Source organism: Pediculus humanus, genomic scaffold, assembly GCF_000006295.1.
Source record: "Pediculus humanus corporis 1103172107667 genomic scaffold, whole genome shotgun sequence".
In the NCBI taxonomy this organism is placed as follows: domain Eukaryota; kingdom Metazoa; phylum Arthropoda; class Insecta; order Psocodea; family Pediculidae; genus Pediculus; species Pediculus humanus.
This window is the reverse complement of record NW_002987276.1, coordinates 674,400-698,265: the sequence shown is the minus strand read 5'-3', so window position 1 is coordinate 698,265 and position 23,866 is coordinate 674,400. Positions and strand designations below refer to the sequence as shown.

General features: G+C 34.6%; 2 protein-coding genes across 2 annotated transcripts; both read right to left on the bottom strand.

Moving 5' to 3' along the window:
* Positions 1 to 10,641: 10,641 nt before the first annotated feature.
* On the bottom strand, positions 10,642 to 11,382 carry Phum_PHUM285770 (uncharacterized protein; the record flags this gene model as incomplete). Its single annotated transcript, XM_002426874.1, has 3 exons — positions 10,642 to 10,875; positions 10,963 to 11,061; positions 11,158 to 11,382. 3 exons carry the CDS (start codon positions 11,380 to 11,382, stop codon positions 10,642 to 10,644), a joined length of 558 nt encoding a protein of 185 aa, XP_002426919.1.
* A 2,166-nt stretch (positions 11,383 to 13,548) lies between these two features.
* Phum_PHUM285760 (dynein light chain 4, axonemal, putative) lies at positions 13,549 to 13,974 on the bottom strand (the record flags this gene model as incomplete). Its single annotated transcript, XM_002426873.1, has 2 exons — positions 13,549 to 13,797; positions 13,879 to 13,974. 2 exons carry the CDS (start codon positions 13,972 to 13,974, stop codon positions 13,549 to 13,551), a joined length of 345 nt encoding a protein of 114 aa, XP_002426918.1.
* Between the last annotated feature and the right edge of the window lie 9,892 nt (positions 13,975 to 23,866).

Genomic DNA, 23,866 nt, shown 5'->3' with positions numbered 1-23,866 from the left:
ATTTTTTTAATTCGTTTTAATTGGGTTTGATGATGATGATGATGATGACCGGTTCATTTTTTTTTTTTTTTCGATTCCAGCAGAAAACAATTTAAAAAAAAAATAAATAAATAAAAAGGGCAGAAGAATGTTTATATTCTCGATAACCTCGATTCAATTTTTTTTTTTTTCGTTTGTTTGTTTGCTTGTTTGTTCGTTCGTCTGTCGAGGGATTCGTGTAAAAAAGTTTACCACGGGTAAGTTTGTAGCGTAACTGGAATTCTTTTGTTTTTTGTTTTTTTTTTTTTGGTAGTTTCATTGTTTAAATCGTAAAAAAAAAATTCATCATCATAATCATCATAAGAATTGTGGTTGTTGTTGTTGTTTAAAAAACCATGAAAAAATTTTTGATGTGTGTGAGTGTGTGTTGCCAACTTTCTTTAATAAATGAGTTATTAGGTGGTGGAGGGGGAAGAGTGGAGGGTGGAAGGGGGGAGTAACTGGAATTATTATTATTATTATTATTATGGAATGATGATAATCGATTTCACGGTGGTGGTTGCTTGCACAAGTGTGTGAATTTTTTTTTTCTTTTTTTTGCGGATTTATTTTCACCCGTTTGTCGAACTTCGGTATTTGAATGCTGTCTCCCTTACTCCCCCCCCTCTCTCTCTCTCTTTCTCTTTCTCTCTCACACATACGAATGTGTTAATTTAAAAAAAAAAAAGTTTAATGTGTGTGTGTGTGTACGACTATTACATGTATGTCATTTATTTATTTTTTTTTTTTTAAGTACACTTAAGAAAACTTTTTTTTTTTTTTTGTTTCCGAAACTGGAGTCTAGACTGGAGAATTAAGAACAAAAATAAAAAATAAAAAAAATTTTTTTTTTTTTCAACTTACACGCACGCACACACGCACAAAAGAAAAGAAATAAAATAAACTCATAATTATAAAGTTGAGTTTACACGTTTGTTGCATTAATAAAATTTTTTTTTTTTTTTTTTTTTTTTTCGTCTTATTCTGGAGAGTGGTTTTACGTAGAGAAAGATAGAGAGGAGAAGAGAAAGAGAGAGAGAGATACACGGCGTTCCAGTTTTTTTTTTTTTTATTCACGACGAATCCTTTTATGGTTTAGGTTTCATCGCGACTACTACATTTCGAATAAAAAAAAAAAAAAAAGTACGAATCTTTGTCTGAAAATCTTTTTCTAATGGTTTTTTTAAAAAATAAATATAAACAACAACAACAACAACAACAACTACAACCACGATGATGACGACGAATTCGACGTTTGTCTACGAGATTTAAATAACAAAACGTACGACGAGTCCCCTTCGTATTGAAAGAGAAGGTTGTTGTTGTTGTTGTTTTCATTTGTCGTAATTAAAACGAACGAATGTGATTGAAGGTAGAGAAAGAGAGAGAGTGAGATAGTTACAATGCCACGCGTTGCTTTTAAAAAGAATAATAATAATAATAAGGAAGAAGGAGAAAATAGTTTTTGAAAGAAAATAATAATAATAATAATAGAATTCGTTAACGAGAGATAACTTACCTCCTTCTCGGGTTTGATTGTTTGAATTAACAAAAGTAATTAATTTTTTTTTTTTTCGGAAACGGAAATGAAAATGAAAAGTTTTGTCGAGTGTTGAGCGTATGAAAGAAAACAACAAAAAAAAGAGAGAGGAGAGGAGAGGAAAGAAAGAGATCGTCATGTTTCGCAAAAACAACAATAACGAAAAGGGGAAATTTTTTCTAGTGAGAGGGAGGGGAGAGAGAGAGAGAGAGAGGAAAATGGAAGGGAGAGGAGGGGAAAGAAAATCAGGTATGGAAAAGAAAGATACGCTTCGATGGATGATTTTCCCGGGAAAAAAAAAAAAAAATGTAAATGTTGTTGTCATCGATGAAATGGAGAATTTCCATAATGCGAATTATTTTCGTTGTTGTTGTTGTTGTCGTCGACGTCGACGTCATCGTCGTCGTCATCGTCATCATCATCGTCGTCGTCGTCGTATTTTCCTTTCTTTTTTTTTTTTGTCATGGTTTGACATTTGTAGGAAGAGCACAAAAAGGTTAAATTTTCGAATAACCTTAAAAAAAAAAAAAAAATAGAAATTGGAAATAATAATTTATTCAAAAACGTTTCAATCCCCATCATCATCATCATCATCATTATTATTATTATTTCAATCGAATAATTCGAAAACGTCGGATTTCATATTTGTGTGACAATTGCGATTCCCTCGGATTTTACCCTACTCGCCCCACCCCCCCCACGATTTCAAACCCTGGGTTTCCACGTGAGATATATATATATATTCAATACATCATAATCTAGTGACACGTCGAAATGGATTTTATATCATTTGAAAGTCGAAACAACGACGGCGGCGACGGCGACGACAACATTTTCAAAATGAAAACAACGTCGTTACTTAGGTTGAAAGGAAGGAAGGAAGGAAGGAATGAACGAAACGCTTTTGAGAATTTAGGAATGCGATGGAGAAAGAGAGAGAGAGAGAGAGAATGAATATGTGTGTACGATGGAAGAACAATGTCTCAAAGGTATTATACGCGTGTTTATTTGTGTCTCGGGTGTGCTAGTAAGGGTTGGAAAACATCGAGAGCGAAAGGTTTCGACCAAAGTGGAAGTAGAAAATCACACAGCAGGAGTAGCACGCGTGTAATTTTTTATCATTATTATTATTATTATTATTATTCCCTCGGAAATTGTTTGGGTTTTACACGAGAGTGGTAAGATTACGCGGCGTAAAGGGTCACTCGAAAATTAACAAAATTTTCTTTTTGTGACAGTTTTCCAAAAAAAAAAAAAATTGGGGGGGATATTAAAATTTCCGGTTGCGTGTGTGTGTTGCGACCGATTCCGTCGATCGAATCTTGTGACGCTTATCGCGAGTTTTGGAGTTTTCGTCGTCGAAAAAGCCGGGGGGTGGAAAGGAGGGAAGGGGTGAGAATAAGGCGGAAGGGGGGTTTTCGTAAAGTTGTGCGAGCGCGGAAACAACAAACACGATATCGCCATCAATTCATCATGTTCCGGTTAATTCGAGTCCCCCCACCATATTCCCTGCTCTTCTCCTACCCTACGCTTTCCATCTTTCGATAAGTTTCGGAAAATTTCGGGCGGAAAATGATTCGATCGGGGAGAAGGGGAGGTAGGAAAGGAAAGTAGAGAAAAAAAAACGAAAATCGGCTTTTCGGCTTTATTTAATAATAATAATAATAGAATTTGTGGAAATTAGAGAAAAGAAAAAAAAAAAAAAAAGGGAAAAAGGTGAAATCGAAAAGAGAGAGAGAGTGGGAGGGGGAAAAGAGGGGAGGTAAGAGGTCGAAAGAAAGAAATTTCGGGAATATGATATTTAAAAAAAAAAAAAAAAGGGAAAGAGAGAGAGAGAGAAAAAGAAAACGAAGAGTTTAATTTGCCCTCAACCTTTTTTTTCTTTTTTTTTTTTTTTCATTTTTATTACAGAAATTTTCCGGAAAAAATGAAAAAAAAAAAAAAAAGAAAATTTTCATCCAGTTTCATTCTCGCGTTTTACGCACCGGAAACACTCGTCGAAAGAAAAGATAAATCAAAAGAAAGTAAAAATTAATGTTATCTATGATGACGTTAGTTTTCACACGTACACGAATGATAAGGCGGCGATCTTTTGCGATATGTGCGATACGCGGGCAGGAAAAAAAGGAAGGGGGAAGGGGAGGAAAGGGGGAGAAAGTGGGGAAGGTGGGTGAAAAGGAGCGAAGGAGCGCAAAAATATTAAAATTTTTTTTTTTTTTTGCTCTCCCATTCGATGCATTTCGTATACGATAGCAAAAGTTCAAGCACGAGGAATCGTAGGGGTTATTTTACGCCACGCGACTGAGACTACTACCTTCCACTTCCGGTTTTTTCCGCATTCACATCCGGTTTATCCCATTCGAGCAAACGGTCCGAGTCGGAAGGGGAGGAGAGGGGAAAATGTGAAACGAATCGGGCTTGACATTAAATATCTTCTTTCTACCCGTTTGTTTGTGTGTTTGTTTCTTTGTTTGTTTTCACCTGCCGATTGTCATTATTGCAAAAAAAAAAAAATTAAATTTATCGCCGTTTCTTTTATCCCGATCGCCACCGCCAACACCGCCGCGGCGGTGGTATTTATATCAAAACAATGGTTTATTAAAAAAATTATTATTATTATTATTATTATTAACTTTTTTTTTTTTCGGTGGAAATGAATGGGAAAAAAAGAAAAAAAAAATTCGGAGAGCTCAATCGTGATTTATACGAGGTGAGAAACGGGGGAGTGGGAAAAGGGGAAGTAGGCCAGGTCAGACCGGAAGAGGGGGGGACTTAAAAAAAAAAAACCCGATACGAATTTTTTTTTTTTTTTTTTACACGTTGACATTATTAATAAATTGAAAAGGTTTATTTAGAATAGGTTTTTTTGGTGGGGGGCTGGGAAAAGGAAGGAGAGGAAGGTGGAATATAGAGGGGAAGAAAGAGGGGCTGTAGGAAATGAGAGAGTCAAAAGCAGACGATTTTATCGAAAACCGTTATAAATTAAGAGCTTTTATTAAAAAAAAAAAAAAATTTTTTTTTTTTTTCATTGTTTGTTTGTTTTCCTATTGTTTGTTCGGTTACGTGGTTTTAGAAAAACAAAAAAATTGTTTATTTTTTTTCGAGCGTGCGCGTGCGCAACCGTTTGTAAAATTTTTCTTTAGCGGAAACGGCGGTAAAAAAAAAATTAAACTTTGTATTTTTTTAAAAATATTATTTACTCGGAAACAGGAAGTAGTTTTTCCTCTTTCCGGTTTGTTTTCTCTCCTTCCGCCTTCTTCAACCCTTTTCACATTTTAAAGCTTCACGCGTTTTCCCCTCTCTCCTCCCACTCCGTAACATTATTTTTATTTTATTTCAATTTGAATTTTTTCTTTTTTTTTTTCGTTTGTCTTTTATCCGACGTCACTTAGCCTGTCTGTCAATTATAAGAAAATTTCTTCTGTTTTTTTTTTTTTTCCTTCTACGTCATTCGACGATGTATGTATTTTCCCCCCCTCCTCACTCTCTCCACACCTTTTCATACACCCAATCGTCTCCCACACACTCACGCGTGCATAAATAAATAAATTTATTTTCGTATTAATGAGCGACGAAAGGGTTTAAAAAATGGGGGAGAGGGGGGCACAGCCTTACCGAGACTTTGTTTTTTTTTTTTTTTAATGAAAAAACTCACTCAGAAGAAAAAAAAAAATAATCCACAAAAGACATTGTTATACGGGAAAAGGAAAGAAGGAGAGAAATAGAGAAAGAAAGAAAGAGAAAAGAAATGAAAACCATCTGAAACCCATTTTATTTCACTCGACGGAGTTTTCCGGGTTTTTGGGTTTTTGGAGGAAAAATTTTTTTTTTTTTTTTTTTTTCATTTCGTGTCCGGCCGGGTGTCGTTTTTTTTTTTCTTATTGAGCTTTTCTCCCCTCCTCCTCTCTCTCTCCCCAACCTGCTTTTCCTTGTAGATATTTTCAAATTGTTTTACGCATCGTGGAAGAAGAAGAAGAAGAAAAAAAAAAAAAATTTTTTTTTTTTTCCTCTTCTAGTGTTGGTCACATTGATTTCGAGAAAATCGAATAAATGGAGACATAGGGAAAATTTTATTATTATTGTTTTTTTTTTTTTTTTATTATTTTATTCTTGCGACACGTCGTTTTTTTTGGTGGTAGTGGGAGAAGGGGACGGAGGTTAAAGAGTTAGAAGAGGTGAGGATGAGAAGAAAAAGTGGAAAAAGAAGAAAGAAAGAAAAATTTAATTATTATTCAGCGGAGTAAATGACACGTTTTTTTTTTTTTTTTTGAAAATTTTTCTTTCTTTTTCTTTTTTCTTTTTTTTTCGTCTCCTTCCACGTTCAAACTTGGTTTTTTTTTTTTTAAATTGAAAATAAGTTTTTTCAAGAGTTTCTTTTCTTCCGTCCGTTAAAAAAAAAAAAAAAAAAAAAAAAAAAAATTTCCTCTTCTCTTTCTCTCTTTCTTTCTTCGTTTTTCCTTTCTTGAACTTGGAGATGAATGGGAAGGGGAGTGGGAGGGGGTAGGGGCAAAAAAAAAATTTAAAAGGATTTAAGGAAGTAAAAAAAAAAAAAGAAAAGAAAAAGGAAAATTTGACGTGGAAGAAGAAGAAAAATAAGATTTTATTTTATTTGCCGTCCACTGTCGACTCTGAGATAACCGTGAGCAATAATTGTGTGTGTGTGTGTATGTTTTTAATGTCTTTCTCTCTCTCTCTCTCTCTCTCTTTCTCTCTCCCTATTTACCTTTTCCTCTTTTTCTTCCTCTTTCTATTTACCTTTTTCCCTCTCTTTCTCTCTCTCTCTTTATTTGTCTACTTCTCTTTTTTTCATACTTGTATTTTTTTTTTTCCCGTCATGTTTTTATCCCATTGGAAATTTTGAAAAAAAAAAAAAATTTTTTTTCTTTCTTTCTCTTTCTTTCTCTTTCTCTCTCTCTCTCTTTTTTTTTGCGGTGTATTCTTTGGGGATCCCAAAATGAAAAACCCTCAGAAACCAATTTGAAATGCTTTAAAAATGAAAAGAAAAGAAATAAATCAGAGTTTTTTTTTTTTTTTTTTTGAAATGGTCTTTTGAAAGAAGTTTTTTTTTTTTTTTCTTTTCTTCTTTCCTTTCCTCTTTTTTTTGATGAGGAGCTTTAGGGAGTTCAAATGAATGGAAGCGGCGGAGGTAACGTGGAAGGAATAAGAGTTGGAAAGGAGGAGGATAGGGAGGGGAAGAACGGGGAGGGAAGGGGGGGGAAGTACAAGAGCCCATATGTAAAATCAGATGACTATTGGGAGCTTTTGAATGTTTTCTCTCTTTCTCTTTTCCTCTTCTTTTTTTCTCTCCTTCTCTCTCTCTTTTCTCTCCAAATATCGAAATATCAAATTCTTTGATTTTTTTTCTTTAATGACGGTTCCCTTATTAGATTTTTTGCAATGTCATTTTTTCTTTTTTTCTCTTTCCCCTCCACCCCCTCCCTCTTATTTTCCCCTTTCCCAATCGACTTTTTTTTGGTTTTTTTTTTCGTTTTTTCGTTTTTTTTTTTTTTTTTTTTTTTTTTTACCCTTTTTCTCATTAAAAACCAATTTTTTTCCTTCCCCCACACCGCCCTTTTCCCCTTTTCCCTCCGCTTTTCCCTCCCCTTTTCCACTCTCTTTTTCTCAAATTAATGGCGGTTGAAAAACGTTCGTAGAAATTTCATTTAAGAGTCAAATTAAAAAACGAATAAAAAAGAAAGAAAGAAGGAGGAAGGAGAAAAAGGAGGAGGAGGAGGAGGAGTAAAAAAAAACAATTTATTACGTATTTAAATGATTTTTATCGTGGCACTAGAGAAAAGAAAGTAATGAAAAAAAAATATATATATATATATATATATATATATATATATATATAAACGTACCTATCATAAGTAATTCCAGGACGATTACGACGCTATGCTAACAACTTATGAAAATGAAAAAAAATGAGGGGAGGGGAAATTTTGTGATTCGGGTTTATGTTAATAATAATAATAATATTTCGAAGCCCCTCCCCCCTTTTTCTTTTTTGGAGGAGGAGGGAAGAAAAGAAAAGATGTGAAAGGGTTGGTACTCTTGAAGACATTAAAAAAAAAAATTCCCCGCCATTTTTTTATCATCATCATCATTATCTCTCTGTCTCTCTCTCGTGTAATTTTTACGATTTCCTTTTGAATTTTTTTTTTTTTTTTTGGGCTGATAGGGATGAGTGGGGAGGGGGTAAGTCAAAGTATTTAATTTCATTGATTCTTTCCTCTCCTCCTCCTTCCCTCTTTTTTTTTCTCATTGTATTCCTTTCTCTTTCGTCCTCTCTCTTCTTCTCTCTCTTTCTCTCTCTCTCTCTCTTTCTTTCTCTCTCACTCTTCCTCTTCTTACTTTTTTTACTTCTTTTTTATTTTATTACGTCCTCGGGATAAAATAAAAAGAATTTTTTTCTCTTCTTTCTTTCTTTCTTTTTTTTCTATTTTTCTTTTCTTTTTTTTTTTTCTTTTTACGAAATGGTGGCGGTGGCGGTTAAGTAGATCAATTATGTTTCCGAAGCCTTTAAGGGGAAAGAGAAATCTCACTCACAATAGTTTTTTCTTTTACGGTTTAAACTTTGTTAAGTCTAATAGGCTAAAACCTTTTTCAGCTTTTTATTATTATTATTACTATTATTATTATCATCATCATCGTCAACCTTAAGCCTTTTCATTACGTTTTTTTGTCTCTTTTTTTTTTTTTTTTTTATTTTCATTAAAAAATAACGAGATCGGATTTCTTTTTTTTTATGTCGTCATAACCTTTTTTTTTCTGTCGCTCTGTTGTTCTGTTGTTTTCGTTTTAAATTAAAAAAAAAAAAAAAAAAAGAAAAGAAAAGAATTAATTAATTTTAATCGGATTTCAATTAAGGGGTTACGAACTCGAAAATGTCAAGGTCGATTGAAAAGTGTGGGGAGGGGGAAACGGGTATGAATAATAATAATAATAACGATAAATGTTTGGAAATACTTGAAAATAATGCGACTACTACGGTTACGGATGCGGTTGTTTTCGTGAGATTGGAAAAAAAATGGCGGAGTGGCGAGGAAATGAAAAAAAAAGAAAATTTTCCCCTTCTCCTCCTCCTCCTCCCCTAAAGTAAAAAAAAAAAAAAGTGGGAGTAAAAAGATGGCAGCATTTTGAGTCCGTGTGACAAACGACATTCCACTTGAAAAAACAAATGAAGTAACTATTTTTTTTCTTCTCTCTCTCTCTCTCTCTCTCTCTCTCTGCCTCTCTCTCTGCGTCTCTCTCTGCGTCTCTCTTTCCATTTTTCCTTTCGACCTAAATAAAGACTGAAATCGTAACTAATCGACCGTAAATAAAAGACGGGATAAATAAAATAAAATAAAAAAAAAGAAAAGAAAAGAAAAGAAAAAACTCAGGATGGCGACCGTCCGTGTGGCAGAAGAAAAAAAAATGCGACGTTTTGAGAGAGAGGAAAAGTGCGAGACGACGGAAACGAAATTCAAGGCCGGAAGGCATTCGTGCGACAGAAAATATTGTTTAAATATAAATTCCAGGCACGGTAAAGTTTTTCACAGGGGTAAAAATAAGAGAGAGAAAAAACGAACGGGAAGAAGGGAGAGAGAGAGAGAGACAAATGAGAATAAGGCCGACTCGTGGCGAAGTCATAAATAAAGTCTTTGCCCCCCAAAAATTTTTTCCTTTCCTCTTTTTTTTTTTTTTTTTTTTTTTCTTATTGCGGAGGAGTAAGAATAAAAAATCGTTAAAAGAGAGAAAATAAGAGAGAGAGAGGGGGGTAGGAAGGTGGAAAAGGAAGGAAAAATGTTTTCGTGTTTGATTTTAAGTGATCGACGACGATCCCCCCCTTTTTAATTGAATCGCGGTACGTTTTGGAATAAATGATGAAGAAGTTAAACGTCGGAAAGGTGAAATCCGAAGAAAAAAAACGGGGAGAGCACGGGGAGAAGAGGGGTTTTAGCACGGGGAGAGCAAAAAAAAAAGAAATAAAAAACATTTAACAAGAAAGTTTAAAAGAGGAAAAAAAAAGAGAGAGAGAGAGAAGACAAATGGTGATAAAATGTAGAGAAACAAAAGAAGAATTTGCCGACATTAATTTTAAAGTGGAAATGAGGGGGGAAAGAGAGGAAGAGGGAGGGGGAGGAAGAAAAGGTAGAGGAAATAAAAAAAAAAGGAAAAAATATATATATAAGTATAAATAAGAAAAAAAAGAAAAGTTTAAAAAGGTCTTAAATCGGGAGAAAAAAGAAATATGGCGGAAAGGTTCGTCGGATGGGTGACGGAAAAAGAAAAAAAAAAGTTACGAAACTCGTGAGGCGGGGAGGTGAGAGGAGGAAGAGAAGGGAAGGTCATAGAGTAATAATAATGCGTGCCTGCGTGCGTGTCAAAAGGTTAACGCGAAAAAGGTAGCGTGTGGGAGGGGAAGGAGGGGGAGGGAATAAGGAAGAGAGGGAGAAGGGAAACCCAGGAGCGGTTTAAGTAGGATCTTAGAGTAATAATGATAATAATAATAATAAATAATACAAATTTAATCTTATCGTGACCGCAAGTATTATTTACTGTATGGATTTTTGGGGTTTACGGCGTTAAAGGTATTCATTTCAAATCCTGGTTTCGCACCTGAGATTCCCCCATAAAAAAAAAAAGAAAAAAAAAAGATTTATCATTTTTTTTAATTTTAATTTTTTTTCTAAAAAAAATATTTACATGAAATTTTTTGGTTTTTTTGTTTGTCTGTTTGTTTGTTTGTTTGTTTGTTTGTTTTTGTTTGATTGTGTTCAATCGAATTTAAAATTGATAGGACGAGTACCGTAAATAAATGCCAAAAAACGTCGTTTGTAACAACACACAAAAAACGAAAAAAAAGAAAAGAAAATTTCTAGAAAAAAAAAAAAAAAAAATCTATTGATGGATGACGTGGAAGAAGAAAATTAAAAAAAAAAAAAAAAAAATTCAGATGTATATCATTTTCGCGCCTTTTTTTTTTCAAAAAAATTTTCTTTTCTTTTACAAAATTTCGTTCGGTTTTAGAAAAATCGTTTCTTGTTGTAGTCGTCGCCGTCGCCGTCGCCACCGTCCGCACTCCCCCACCCCCCACCTCAGTAAAAGTACTGCTCTTGTTTTTTCACCGCGTGAGTTTTTCTCAATGGAAAATCGATGGTCATTAAAAAAGCCATTTTAGCCAATTCCCGATACAGTCCGGATATTCTGAACGCGTGATGTAGAAAAATAATCGCCATGATTCCCAATTCCGCCGTGTGAAGTTTCGGAGATTCCAGAAAATTTGACAAATCCATCAAACCGATTTTTTTAAACGCTTTGATTTGCCTTATCTGAAATGAGTTGATGTGTGTGTGAGTGAGTGAGCGAGAGAATGCCAGGAAAAGAGAGAAAGAGTGAGAGAGAGAAAGAGAACTTACTTTTTTCGCCAGCCAAATATTCCCCTTGGCGACGGAAACGGTGAGAGGCAACCAAACAGTTCTTAGAGTTATGCTCACGGTGAACGCAGTTACCAATAGCTGAAGAGTGAGAGAGAGAGAGAGAGAGAGAAAATGAAAAAAACGTGGGGGGCAGGGGAGAAGGAAAAGAAAAGGATATAATTTGTATATACTCACGAGGTAAATGAACAAAATGACTTGAGGCGGTTTTCTAAGCGACGTGGGCCATAATTCCGTGGACGATAACAAAACGGAAACTCCGAGTACGAAACAAAAAGACACGGAATTGGGTTGATAACAATTGAGCCAAGCATCTCCGGCGGCACCTATAGGGTATATTCTTTGAAGGTGACACAAAAGGCCCGCGACGGTGACGAAAAGGGTTTGATAGGCCGACCTCATTTTCCTCTTCCGACAAACCAAAAAAAAAAAAAAAAAAAAAAAAAAATGGATTCTCCCAATTGGTTTTTTTTCTATATATATATATTTACAAAACTTGAAAATTTTAAAATGCGACGTTTCAAGGCATTGCCCGCGCGTTTTCCATATTTGTTATTGTTTTTTTTTGTTTTTTGTTTTGTTGTTGTTTATGTTTACGTTTTGTTTTCAAGTGAGGGAAAAAAAATCCAAGAAGGCTGTGGTTTGTTTTTAAAAAAAAAAAAGCGGGAAAAATGTATGACGCCGCGTCGTGTTGAAATGAAAAACGTAGTGAGTGAGTGAGTGAGGAGAAGGGAGAGAGAGGGGAGGGGAAGGGTGGGGATTTGAAAATGTTTTTCCTTTTTTCTTCCTCCTCCCCCCTCCCTCCTACTAATTTGTTTTATTATTGTATTATAATAATTAATGGTAAATGCCCGAATAAACAATAACGTAGAAGAAGGAAGGGAAAAGTTTAAAAGGATGGGAAGGTGGGTGAAAGGATGAAAGGGTGGGGAAAAGGAAAGGAGAAAAGTAAAAGGTTGTAATTATTCCCAAGTCGAAGAAGAAGTTTTTTTTCTCCCTTTCTCTCTCCTTTCTTGCGCTCCCTCCTCTCCTCACCCCCCGGGGTTTTTATCTTACCCAATCTCTCTTTTATCTTCAATCGTTCCAGATCTTTCCAGAGGAAATCTTTTAACCGCTAATATATAAAAATACGGTAATTTGATTTGATTGTTTTCAAAGGGGTTTGTTTGTTTGTTTGTTGTTTGTTTTTTTTTTGTTTTCTTCCGCGCAATAATGTTAAATGTTAATTTTTTGAAATGTTAGGGTTGGAAAAAAATATGTTTTTGTTAATGTGTTTCCATCTCTCTCTCTCTTTCTCTCTTTTTTTTTTAATTCGTTCCCTTTCTGGGTGTGTACCGCACATAACCTTCCTCCCACTCCCCACTCCCCCCCGGAAATGTGTCGTCGTCGTCGTCACGATGATGAATTTTACCTCGAACCGATGGAACAATCCTTCCCCTTCCCCCTCTCTCCCCGTGTAAATTAAAAAAAAAATTTAAAATGGATATTGATATCGTATTTTTATTTTAAATTTATCCCCAAGGGATGATTTCTTTCACCCCTTTTGACTCCCCTATCGTAATTCTTTTTTTTTTCGTCGGTTTCAATTATTGTTTTTTTTTTTTTTTTATTTCAACCACCCTTAAATAATTGTTACTTACCTTTTCGTTCTCTCATTTTGTATATGTAAACGTGAGCGTCGTCGTCGTCGTCGCCGCCGCCACTTTTATTCTTCTGTCATTTTGTTTTGTTTCATCCCCCTTTGCGATTATTTTTTATTACATGTTAAATAATATCAGGTTGTGATTTCGAAAAACAAAGGAGAGAGAAAGAGAGAGAGAAATATAATAAAATGATCTGTTGTTTGTTGTTTGTTGTTGTTGTTGTTGCATTGGCACGTGCAACAAATATAATTTTACAATTTGTAAAAAAAAAAGGGGGGGGCAAATGAACGGGGGAAAGGGATGATGCGTGTGCGTGTACGTGTGCATGGAAAGGGGGAATTTGTTATTAATAAAGTCATTCGAAACGTATAAATTAATAAAAAGAGAATTAAATACATGGAATTAAAGGGAAGAGGAAGAGGAGGAAGAGGGGGGAAACGATAGGAAAAGTTGTGTCAGATGAGGGAAGGTAATAGGAGGGGGGAAGCGATAGAAAAGAATGGGGAAAAGGAACAAGAGAAAGCATTAAAATTAACTCGTATGTGGGAAGACAAAAGGGGAGAGAAAGAGAGAGAGAGAGAGAGATGAGAAAAAGAAACAAAAGAACGACTGGCGAAACGCCCACGCACGCACGCACCAAAGTCGGGAGTCGGTTTATAAGGCCCCCACGACCTCAAACCTTAAAGGTTTCGAATGGTTTATTATTATTATTATTATTAATATTTAAAAAATTTTGTTTTGTTATCGATCTATCGATGGATCGATCGATGAAAAAAATAAAAAAAAAATAAACGATAATTATATTTATCGGTGTTGATTGATTGATTGATTGATCGATTGAATACAGTTTGGGGAAAAAAAACATAATAATAATAATAATAAGTGAAAACAAGAAATCGCGGACGGATATTCGAATGCATGAACATCAGGGAGCTTTCCAACATATGCAAGCAATGTTTCCGCCCGTGTACATGAGCATGAGACTTCCGACGAGATAAGTGATTTCGAATCCGTAGGCTTCTCCGACGACGATGTTCCAGGGAGGTCCGAACCTTTGATCGAGCCCTTGCTTAATGAGTTTGGACGCGAGTTCGTAATTGCTTGAAAATTTTTCGCAACCCGTGACGATCAATTCCATGACTTCCGTCCACATTTCCTCGGGCATGTCGCATGTCTGTGCGAATAACGGACCTGAATTAAAGGGGAACCATTTTGAACGGGTACGAAAGGTGAAAGGTTATTTAGGCTCGCTCACCTTGACTAGGGGATACGTGTGAACTATTTTTTTGTCGTCGGTTGTTTCGACGGGTGCCGGCGCTCCTCCTTCACCCCCGGGAGTTCCCTCTTCCATTTCTTGCTACTATTTTTACTACTAATTATTATTATTATTATTACTCCTGTTTTATTTTTTTTTTTTTTTTAATTTTCGTATTGTTTACTTTGAAATTCTTTTTGCGCAAACGAAAAAGGTAAACAAACGTAAGCAGACGACGTTATTATTATTATTATTATTATTATCATTACTAAATTTATTCGGCGGAAAAGGTTTCGATCGCGAACGGGGGAGGGTGCAAGTGAATTCGAGATGAAAAGGACTACTACTGATTGCGGAGACTCGAAAAGGCGGAAATGAAAATTTTTTTGACAAATGAAATTACAAGAAATTGGCATGTTGCCCTGAGCCCCTAGGGTCACCCCGGGTCACATTGAATTTATTTTTGTTTCTCTCGTAATAATAATAATAATAATAATAATAATAATAATAATAATAATAATAATATAAGTAAAAAAAAATTAAACATTTTTTTTTTCTCATATAGTTGCGAGCAAAGCAATCGGTCATAGTAAAATCTGGCAAAAGAATTTTTTTTTGTTTTTATAGGTCAACCATGTTAAACCGGATTTTACGCGAAATAATAATAATAATAATAATAATTTAAGTAATTTAAATAATTAATTAGATTCGTAGAAACAAAAATGAAAATAGGGAAAGGAAGGGAACGTGAGGTGAGGGAACAAGAAGAAAAAGAATGCGAACGGAAGGACAGACACGGTTCGTTCGGTCATTCGAGATTGCATGTGTTGTTGTAGGTGACATTACGCTCGCACACGCGCACGCACACGCACACACGCAAACGGAAAAAATGCGTGAGATTAAGAGAAAGAGAGAGAGAGAGAGATGTGGGGGTGGGGTGGAGAGAGGGGGGTGTACGGTGTAATTGAAGCAATTTGTTACTCCGTTTCGAGTTAATTAGGGAGTAGACGTCGTCTGACGTTAAAATTCCGTTACAAAAAAAAAAAAAAAAAAATGGTAGTTTTAAGTGGATTAAAATTAAATTTTTTTTTTTTTTTTTGGTTTGTGTGTCCCGTTATGACGCAGCCGTTATGACGTCATCGTTATAGTCGTTATGACGTCAATAGTTAGAGTCGAATAATCAAATAATTGAAAAAGAAAACGAAAGAATAATTAATAAATAAATAAATAAAAGGGAGGAAATGGGTGATGACGTTTCTCGATGCACGCGTCGTTCGTTTCCGGTCGAAATGATGATGATGATGATGATGATAACGATAACGATGATATTCATTAATTAAAAAAATTATTTTAATGTTTTCATGCGAGAGGAAGAAGGGGAGGAGAGGGGAGGGAAGAAAATGGTGACGAAGAGTGAAAATTATCGTAATTTAATCGATATAGATCGGATTTCTAATTTGTTCTTTTTAATTACTAAAATTAATTTTAGAATGGATGGTTTCGTCGTGGAACGAACGTTAAAATTATGCGGATGAATTTTTGGCGCGATTCGAATTAAAATTCAAAAAAAAAAAAAACATGAAAATGTGCGTGCGTGTGCGTGCGTGCGAGTGCGTGAAATGCATTTTGACGACGGTTAATGGTCATGGCCAACGGTTGAACGATTGTTCCCTTGCCAAAAAAAAAAAAAAATTGTTATGAAATCTTTGTTTATCATTATTATTATTATTATTAATAATGATTTCGTTCGGGGGAACGCGTTGTAATTTTTAAAGTGGCGACAAACTTCCCTCCTTCTCTTTCTCTCTCCCTCTCTCCCGCCCCCTTCTCACACAGTTTGATTGTCGTACGTGTTTCTATGACGTCACTCATTTTCTTTTCTTTTTTTTTTTTTTTCTACGGGGAAATAATTTTGTTGTGCGGAAGTAAAGAAAAAGGAAAAGTTTCGAGAACATTTTCTTGAAAGGTTTAAATTAAATCGAAAAAAAATTTTTTCTTCTTTATCGTTCTCGAATCTCGTTTTCGAAAAATTAATGTTTTTCTTTTTTTTTTTTTTTTTCTGTTTTTGTTTTTATTTGTTTATTTATGTTTTTTTTTTTTTTTTTTAAATCGAATTCTGTCGAAAAAGTTTTCCACGGTTTTTTCTTTTCTTATTGTTTTTCTCTTTTATTTTCTGTCTTTCTTTTTTTTTTCTTTTCTTTCGAACTTTGACTCGAATTCTTTTTATGTTAACTGACAACTTATTTTCATTTTAGAAAAATTTTTTTTTTTTTAATCTGTCTCTGTCTCGTTTTCTGTCTCTCTCTCTCTCTCTTTTTTTTCTTTTTGCGTTCGTATTGAGTTTGAAGTGCGTGCATGCGTGCGTGCGTGCGTGCGTTTTCTCCGAACACGTTTTGTTCCATTCATTAATTTTTTTCTTTTTTCTTATTTTTCGATATTCGATTCCATTTCGTGTTCCTTTTCTCTTTTCCTCTCCTTACCTGCCGCCTACCTTTTTTTCTTTCTTTCTTTTTTATCATCATCATCGTATTCGTCGTCGTTGTCTTTGTCGTTTGCTCTCCTCCCTTATTGTCTATTCTTGTCTTTCTTTCTCTTGACTTTATTGTTTTACATTTTGTTATCATTCCGTTCACGTAGGAGAGGTCGAATTGAAATTTTCTTCTTTTTCTTCTTATTTTCCACCCTTCGTCTTTCCTTTCTTTCTTTCTTTCTTTCTTTTTTTTCATTCGTTCATTTCTTTAATTTTTTTTTTTCTTTCTTTTTGACTCGAGTTAATATTCGATTAGAGTTTTTTTTTTTTTTTTGCGAGAAATTGAAAAAGTCAGAGGAGCGTGAAATTTTCTTACACACCTGTATTGGCCTCATTTTTTCCTTTTTTTCCTTTTCCTTTTTTTTTTTTTTACTTAGCTGGAAGGTTTTATTATTATTATTATTATTATTATCATTATTATTACTATCGACGTCGTCGTCGTCGTTATCATCATCATCATCATCGTCATTTTATTTTATATTTTTTTCCAGTTCATTCCACGTTCGTGAGCTTAAGCTTATTTACGTGTGATTTTTTCAATCAAAAAAAAAAAAAAAAAAAAAAAAGGTTTCTTCTTCCCCCCTTTGGTTTGATAATCTTCCCTTTCTCTCTCTCTCTCTCTTCCCACCCCCACCCCTCCCCAAACTCGAACCTTTTTGACATTTTTATCGCCTCCTTCTTCGTCGTCGGTTTAATAAAATTTTTAAAAAAAATTTTTTTCTTTTTTTTCCTCTCCCGTGGAAATTTTCAATTTCGGAGATGAACTCCTTGACTGATAAGATAATCCAAGGAAGGCGGGAGTGGCGGGGGGAGGGGGAAGAAAACGGGGAGTGAGCGAAGAAACGAATGAACGAACGAACGAGCGAACGGGAGACAAGAAACAATGAAAAAAAAAAAAACAATAAAACAAACGTTAAATTTTTAAATTAGTTTAATTAGTATTATAACATTTTTGTTCAACGTCGTCATATCTCTCTCTCTCTTTAGCTCTCTCTACGTCTCTATCTCTCTCTCTCGCTCTCTCTCTCTACGTCTCTATCTCTCTCTCTCGCTCTCTCTCTCTCTCTCTACGTCTTTCTCTCTCTCTTTTTTTCTTTTCCAGATTTTCGTTTTCTTAAATAATTTTCTTCTTTTTTTTTTTAATTTCTCCTTCGTTACGTTCTAATTATTTTCTGTTAATTTTATTTTATTTTTTTTTTTTACTTTTTTAAACAAAAAATTTAACGAGGTCAAAAGGTCCCCTGTTTTTTTTTTTTTTTTTTTTTTAAATAAATGACGTAATTTTGCGGAAAAGGAAATAAGGAAAAGTTTGTTTGGAAAAGTTTCGAATTTTGGAAAATTTTTTAAAAATACAAAAAAGGGTCGGTCGCAAGTTGTTGTTGTTGTTGTCGTCGTCGTTGTAGTCGTCGTGTGCGCGAACGCGAAAATGAAAACCAAGTTGAAATTTTGCCAAAAATGAAAAGAAAAGGAAAAAAAAGAGAGGGGGTAAGGGAGGGGGAGTGAGGGTTAGAGAGGGTGAGAGAGAATTTGAAAAAGTAATAATGATAATAAAAATGAAAAGGCCGATTCCAAAAAAAAAAAAAAAAAAAATTCCGGGAATAAAGTTCTTAAAAATAGGAAAAATAAGAATAAGAAAAAGTTGTGAGTAGGAGGAGTAGGGGGAGGCGGGCGAGGGGAAAAGAAAAAGCGAAATGAATTTTTTTTTTTTTTTATTTAACTGGAATTCTCTGGAGAATTTTTTTTTTAACGCCATTTAATTCCATTCATTAATAAAGATTCAAAACGAAAGGAATGAAAATAAATAAATAAAAAGTTTATTCCCTCCCCTCTCCCTCCCTCTCGCCCCCTTTTCCTTCCCTACTCCTCCTTCTCCTCCGAAAGAGAAAGTTTTTGGTCCGGTCGTTGAAAGGAGTCGGGGGTGAGCGGGGGGAAGAAGAGAGAGAATGAAAGTGAGAGGGAAATTTTTTTTATTTTTTTTCATTTCCGTTTTCCAGCTTCCCCTTTCCCCTTCCCCCCCCCAAATCCACAATTCTCCCGATTTATCCTTCCATTTCCAAATCCGGAGTCATCTGGACAAATTATTATTATTATTATCATTATTGTTGTTGTTGTTGTTGTTCTGTCATGCGACGGAATCGAATTTTGGAGGAAAAAAAAAAAAGTAAAAATTTTTATTTATTTATTTATTATATCCTGCGTTGGAAATGCGTACGCGCGTGCGAGAGAGAAAGAGAGAGTTGGGGGGCACATACGTTCGATTTTTTGTTTGGAAAAGTTAAAAAAATTTGATGATTTTCTCTCTCTTTCTCTCTTTTATTTTTTTTTCCCTACCTCTTGTTTCTGATGCTGTCTTTGTCTTTCACGCGAGCAAATACACATACGCACGCCATCAAGTAAGCAATCATCACCTTTCGAACTTTTTTGTTTGTTTGGTCGGTCGATCGGTCGAAAGGATTAAAAAAATTTTTTTTCCTTCCCGCTCCTACCTCCCCTTATGTGCTTCCTCTCCTCTCTTTCCTCTTCGCTTTTCATTTCGGTTTTATTCGTTCAGAAAACGGGAAAGACTTAATAGGAAAATAAATGTTATGCAAAATAATAATAATAATAATAATTAACTGGAAAAGGAGAAATTTTTGAGTTCGTTAAATTTTGCATTCGTTACTCGTTATTTTCGTAAGAATTAAAATTTTATTATTATTATTATTTTCCTGGAACGTTCTTTAGTATTTCGTTTATTTTTTTATTTTGGATCGAAATAAGGTGTGCGTGTGCGTGTGCGTGTGCGTGTGCGTAGCGATTCGTATGAATGTATGAATTCAATTTTTCCACAGCCTCCGGGTTTTTCTTCGTCATGAAATTTTTCCTCTCTCTCTCTCTCTTTTTTGGAGAAAAAAAAAATTGCACGAATTTTTATTTTTATATTTCTCTCTCTCTCTTTCTTTCTCTTTCTTTCTCTTTCCTCCCTTCACGTTGGAAACATGATTAAATGGCATTTTTGAGAGAGAAAAAAAAAAAAAAGAAATAAAAATCCGGGTGAAAATAACAATAATAATGGTAAGGAGGGAAAAAAAAAAAAAAAATTCAACGATGTGTCATCTGGAGAAACCTGGAATATTAGTCGTAGTAGTAGTGGTAGTGGTGGTGGTGGCAGTAGCAGCATTGGTGGTAGCCTATATAATATAAGAGCAATAAATATAAAGTGACGAATTCGTAGGGCAACAACACGAGCACTTTGTAAAAAGGCAATCAATCATTTGAAATAAATCCCACTTTGGTTGTTACCAACATCGTAAAAAAAAAAAAAGAGAGAAAATTTCTTCGGTTTCTCATTTTGCCTTTTTTTTCCACTCCTCTCCCTTCCTCCCTCCCTCCCTCTCTTTCTTTTTCTCTCTTCGCTTTTAAAAACATAAAAATAAATGGACTTTCTTAGTTACACTCCGTAGGACTTTTTTTTTTTTTTCCTCTCTCCTTCTTTTCCTTTTCACCCCTTTTCCCCCGTACCGCCTTTTTATTTTATGATCCTTTTTTTTTTATTCGACACCCTCAAACGACGAGTAGGACGACGACGACGACGACGACAACGACGACAACGACGACTACAATGTCGACAAAATATTCTCTTGTCTATAAAAATATGGAACGCCATCTGGAATTTATATTCTCGTAATTTTATTATTATTATTATTATTATGAATCGGATAACATTTGAAAAATGCGACGAAAGAAAAAAAAAAAAAGGAAACTAGAATGAAGGAGAGTGAGAGAAAGGAAGGAAAGAAGGAAGGAAGGAAGAGAGGAATTTGTCGCTTGTTCGCGAGAGAGAGAGACAGAGAGAGAGAGAGAGAAAAGATGGAATATTTCGTGTAATGCGCGGGAGGAGGGTAGGAGGAGGAAGAGAGAGAATCATTCTGAAAAAGGGAAAAATGTCGCGACGACGAAACCGTTTTTTAATTACGATTCTGTTTAGGACAATCCTCGAATTGAAAATTTAAATAATAATAATAATAATAATAATAATTTCTTTTTTTTTCTCGGAAAATTCGAAACGAGCGTGCGTGAGTGCGTGCGTGTGCGTGTGCGTGTGAGTGTGAGTGCAAGGGGAGGGAAAAAAATAAGAAGAAAAAAAAAAAAAGATTAAAGTCGAAAAAGGCTCGAGGGAAGTTTTTTTTTTTTTTTTTTTTTTTTTTTTTTTTTTTTACTTTTAAAAAGCATAATATATTTCTTATTACGTTATGCCTGATATATTTTATGAAGGAGGAAACGAGTTTGGGAGAAATCGAGGAGTGGAAGAGAGGAGAAGGAGGAAGGGGGAAGAAGAAAAAAAAGGCAACTCGAGGAGAGGGAGTCACTCGGAGCAAAAGATCTCATAAAAAGAAAAGAGAGAAAGAGACAGAAGGAGAGAGAAAGGGAGAGGAGCTCTTATCGTTCCTCTACTCTCTCTCTCTCTCTCTCTTTTGCTCTTTTGCTTTGCTTTTTTTTTTTTTTTGTTCTCCATGTAGTAGTAGTAGTAGTTCGTATCAAGTAAATTAGAAATATTTGTCATTTATTATTATTATTATTATTATTATTATTATTATTATTATTATTATTATTATTATTATTATTATTATTATATTGGCTTGGACGTTTGGAGGGTTTTTTTTTTTACATCCCTGCGGACAAGGGAGAATAAGAAAGAGAGAGAGAGAGGGAGGGAGACAAAGGACAAAGAAAAAAATGAATAAGTTTTTTTTTTTTTGACCTTAAAAAAAGAAATTTCGAAATTTTGGAATCGAGTGTGGGGGAGTGGGAAGGAAAAGTTGACCTTAAGGATTGAAGAAAACGAAGAGATGGAAAATAAATCAAAATTATTTCGTAAAAGAAGGAGAAGAAAAAGAAAAATAAAAAGAAGAAGAAGAGGAAAAAGAAGGAGAAAGAAAAAAAATAAAACGACGACGTCCCTGGAGATAACCGTCCCGAAACGAAAAAAAAAGAGGATTCCAGAATTTTGGTCTGACGTGTAATTGAAAGAAGGACTGGATTCGAACGACGTATAAATAAAATTTCGTTTAATCAATTTCAAAAAAATTTACACGTGGCAGTAGAATGGAAAAAACAAAACAAAAACAAACGAATTTTATAAAAACGGAAAAAAAAAAAATTTTTTTTTTAATTGAAAGAATGAGCTCGTAAAATTCCGACGAAATATTATTATTATTATTATTATTTATTTCCATCGGTTTCATTTCCACTGGAAATCTCTCTCTGTCTCTCTCTTTCTGTCTCTCTCTGTCTCGTTCCAGCGACGAACGTGCTGCATCATTGGAAATTTTTTTTTCTTTTCTCTCTCTCTCACTCTTTCATATTTAATTGTTCGTATAGTTTTCCTTTCATTGTTCTCTCTCTCTCTCTCTTTCTCTTCCTCTTTCTCTTCCCTCCCTCTTACTGTGGATTGTATTGGAAAGTATTTTTTAAAGTGAGAGTGAATCAAATAATGTTTGGTTATCTATGGGGGCGTGGGGTAAAAGTTAAACCTGGAGAAAATAAAAAAACTGTCAAAAATAAGAAATAGAAAAAAAAAAAAAAGAAAAAATGGCTGGAAAAAATAATATCGGTGGATATTTTGTGATGTGACGTGAAGGGTATTTCAAAAAGTAATGATGCGAAAATATATATATATATATATATATTTTAGGGAGGGGATGAGGGGAGGAGAGAGGAGGGGGAAGTCGTTTTCAAACGGACGGACTTTGAATATATATATATATATAAATGCGTTTAATGTGAAAATTGTAAATGATGCTTTTTCTGGAGTTTAAAAGAGAACTTTAATAATAAATTTTTCATGTGAGAAAAAAAAATGGCGGCGTGAAATCCCCCTCTCTTCCCTTTCCTCCTTCATCCCCCCTCTCTCTCTGTCTCTCCTCTTTCTCTATCTACCTTAGACTCACTTTTGTTCAACGTGTCCAGGAGTTTAATAGCAAGAATACGACTTGAATGAATATTGTAGTAAATAATAATAATAATAATAGGAATGGTTGGTGTTCCAGTTTTTTTTTCTTAAATTAATCATCATTATCATTTTTATAATTTTTGTTTCGGAGGGGGGCGGGGAAGGGAAGGGGAATGATGGAACGCGGACTGTGGAAATCGCGTGAATAAATTTTTCTTTGAATTTCCTGCTGGATCCATCGTAGTCGTGAATGGGTAGAAATGATTTTTTTTTATCTCTCTCTCTCTCTCTTTTCTCCGTTCGTTCACTCTCTCCCTCTTCCCTCTCTCTCTCTCTCTCACTCTGCAACACCCACAGTGAGAAAAAATTAAGTTTTAAAATTGGATCGAGTAATTACGTTGGGGATTTTGCGGTGGTCATTTAATAAACGCCGTCGTCGTGTCGTTTGTCCGAATGAAAACAAACAAACAAACAAGCGCAAATCATCAGACCAAATAATTAAAAACGCTAAAATTATAATAAATAAAAAAAAGAAAGAAAGAAAGAAAGAGGTGACGAATGTAAAGAAAAGAGAGAGAGAGAATTTTTTTAAACGCTTAAAAAGGAATCAAATTTAAAATTAAAAAAAAAAAAAAAATTGACTACGAAAGTCAAAGTGGAACCAGAAAGAGAAAAAGAGAGAGAGGGAGAGATGTGAAGGGAGAGGGAGGAAGAGAGAGAGTCGAACGGTCGGACGGAAGTTGAGAGAAGCTTTTCGAAACCGGAAATTTCATTTTCAAAAGGCGCCACGTGACCCCCACCTCCCTCCCCTCGGACGCCATTAATCCCAGACGATGTTTGAATGTTGGAATTTTTTAAGAAGGCTGTGAACCTATAAAATCATTCGTACATATACATACATTTTTTTTCTTTTCTTTTTTTTTTTTCATTTTATTTTAATGTCGCCCTTCCTTTTCCTCTTCCTCCTCCCCTCATCTCCCTTTCTCTCTTTTCAACGCCTCTCGAAAATTATTTTTTTTTTTTCTAGCTTCGAGGGTTAAAAAAAAAATCGAAGAAAATTACGCGAGTTGAGAAAAAAAAAAAAAAAAAAAAATGGTGAAAATTTATTTTTCTCGAATTTGTATCGACCGTCGCCATTCTTGCGAATCCTCCTCCAACTCCTACTCTTCCTCTTCCTCCTCTTTCTTCTCAATTTCTTATAAATCTTTGCCTTTCTTTTTCTCTCCCTCTCATCTCCCCTTCGATATGCTTCCCACCCGCCCTTATCCCCCTCATCACTGTCTAGACTGCCACTTTCAAAAATGATTAATTGTCTTTTATATTAATCCTAAATGAAGGGCTGCTGGAAATGCAACCTTTTTTTTTTCTTCTTTCTTGCTTCTTCTTTTCCTTATCTTCCTCCTTTTTCTACTCCTCTTCCTCCTTCTCCTTCTTCTTCCGCTTTTCTTTTCTTTTTTTTGTAATTGAACGAAAATGTTTAAATACAAAAAAAAAAAAAAGTCAGCAGCAGCGTTTAAAATTTTCTT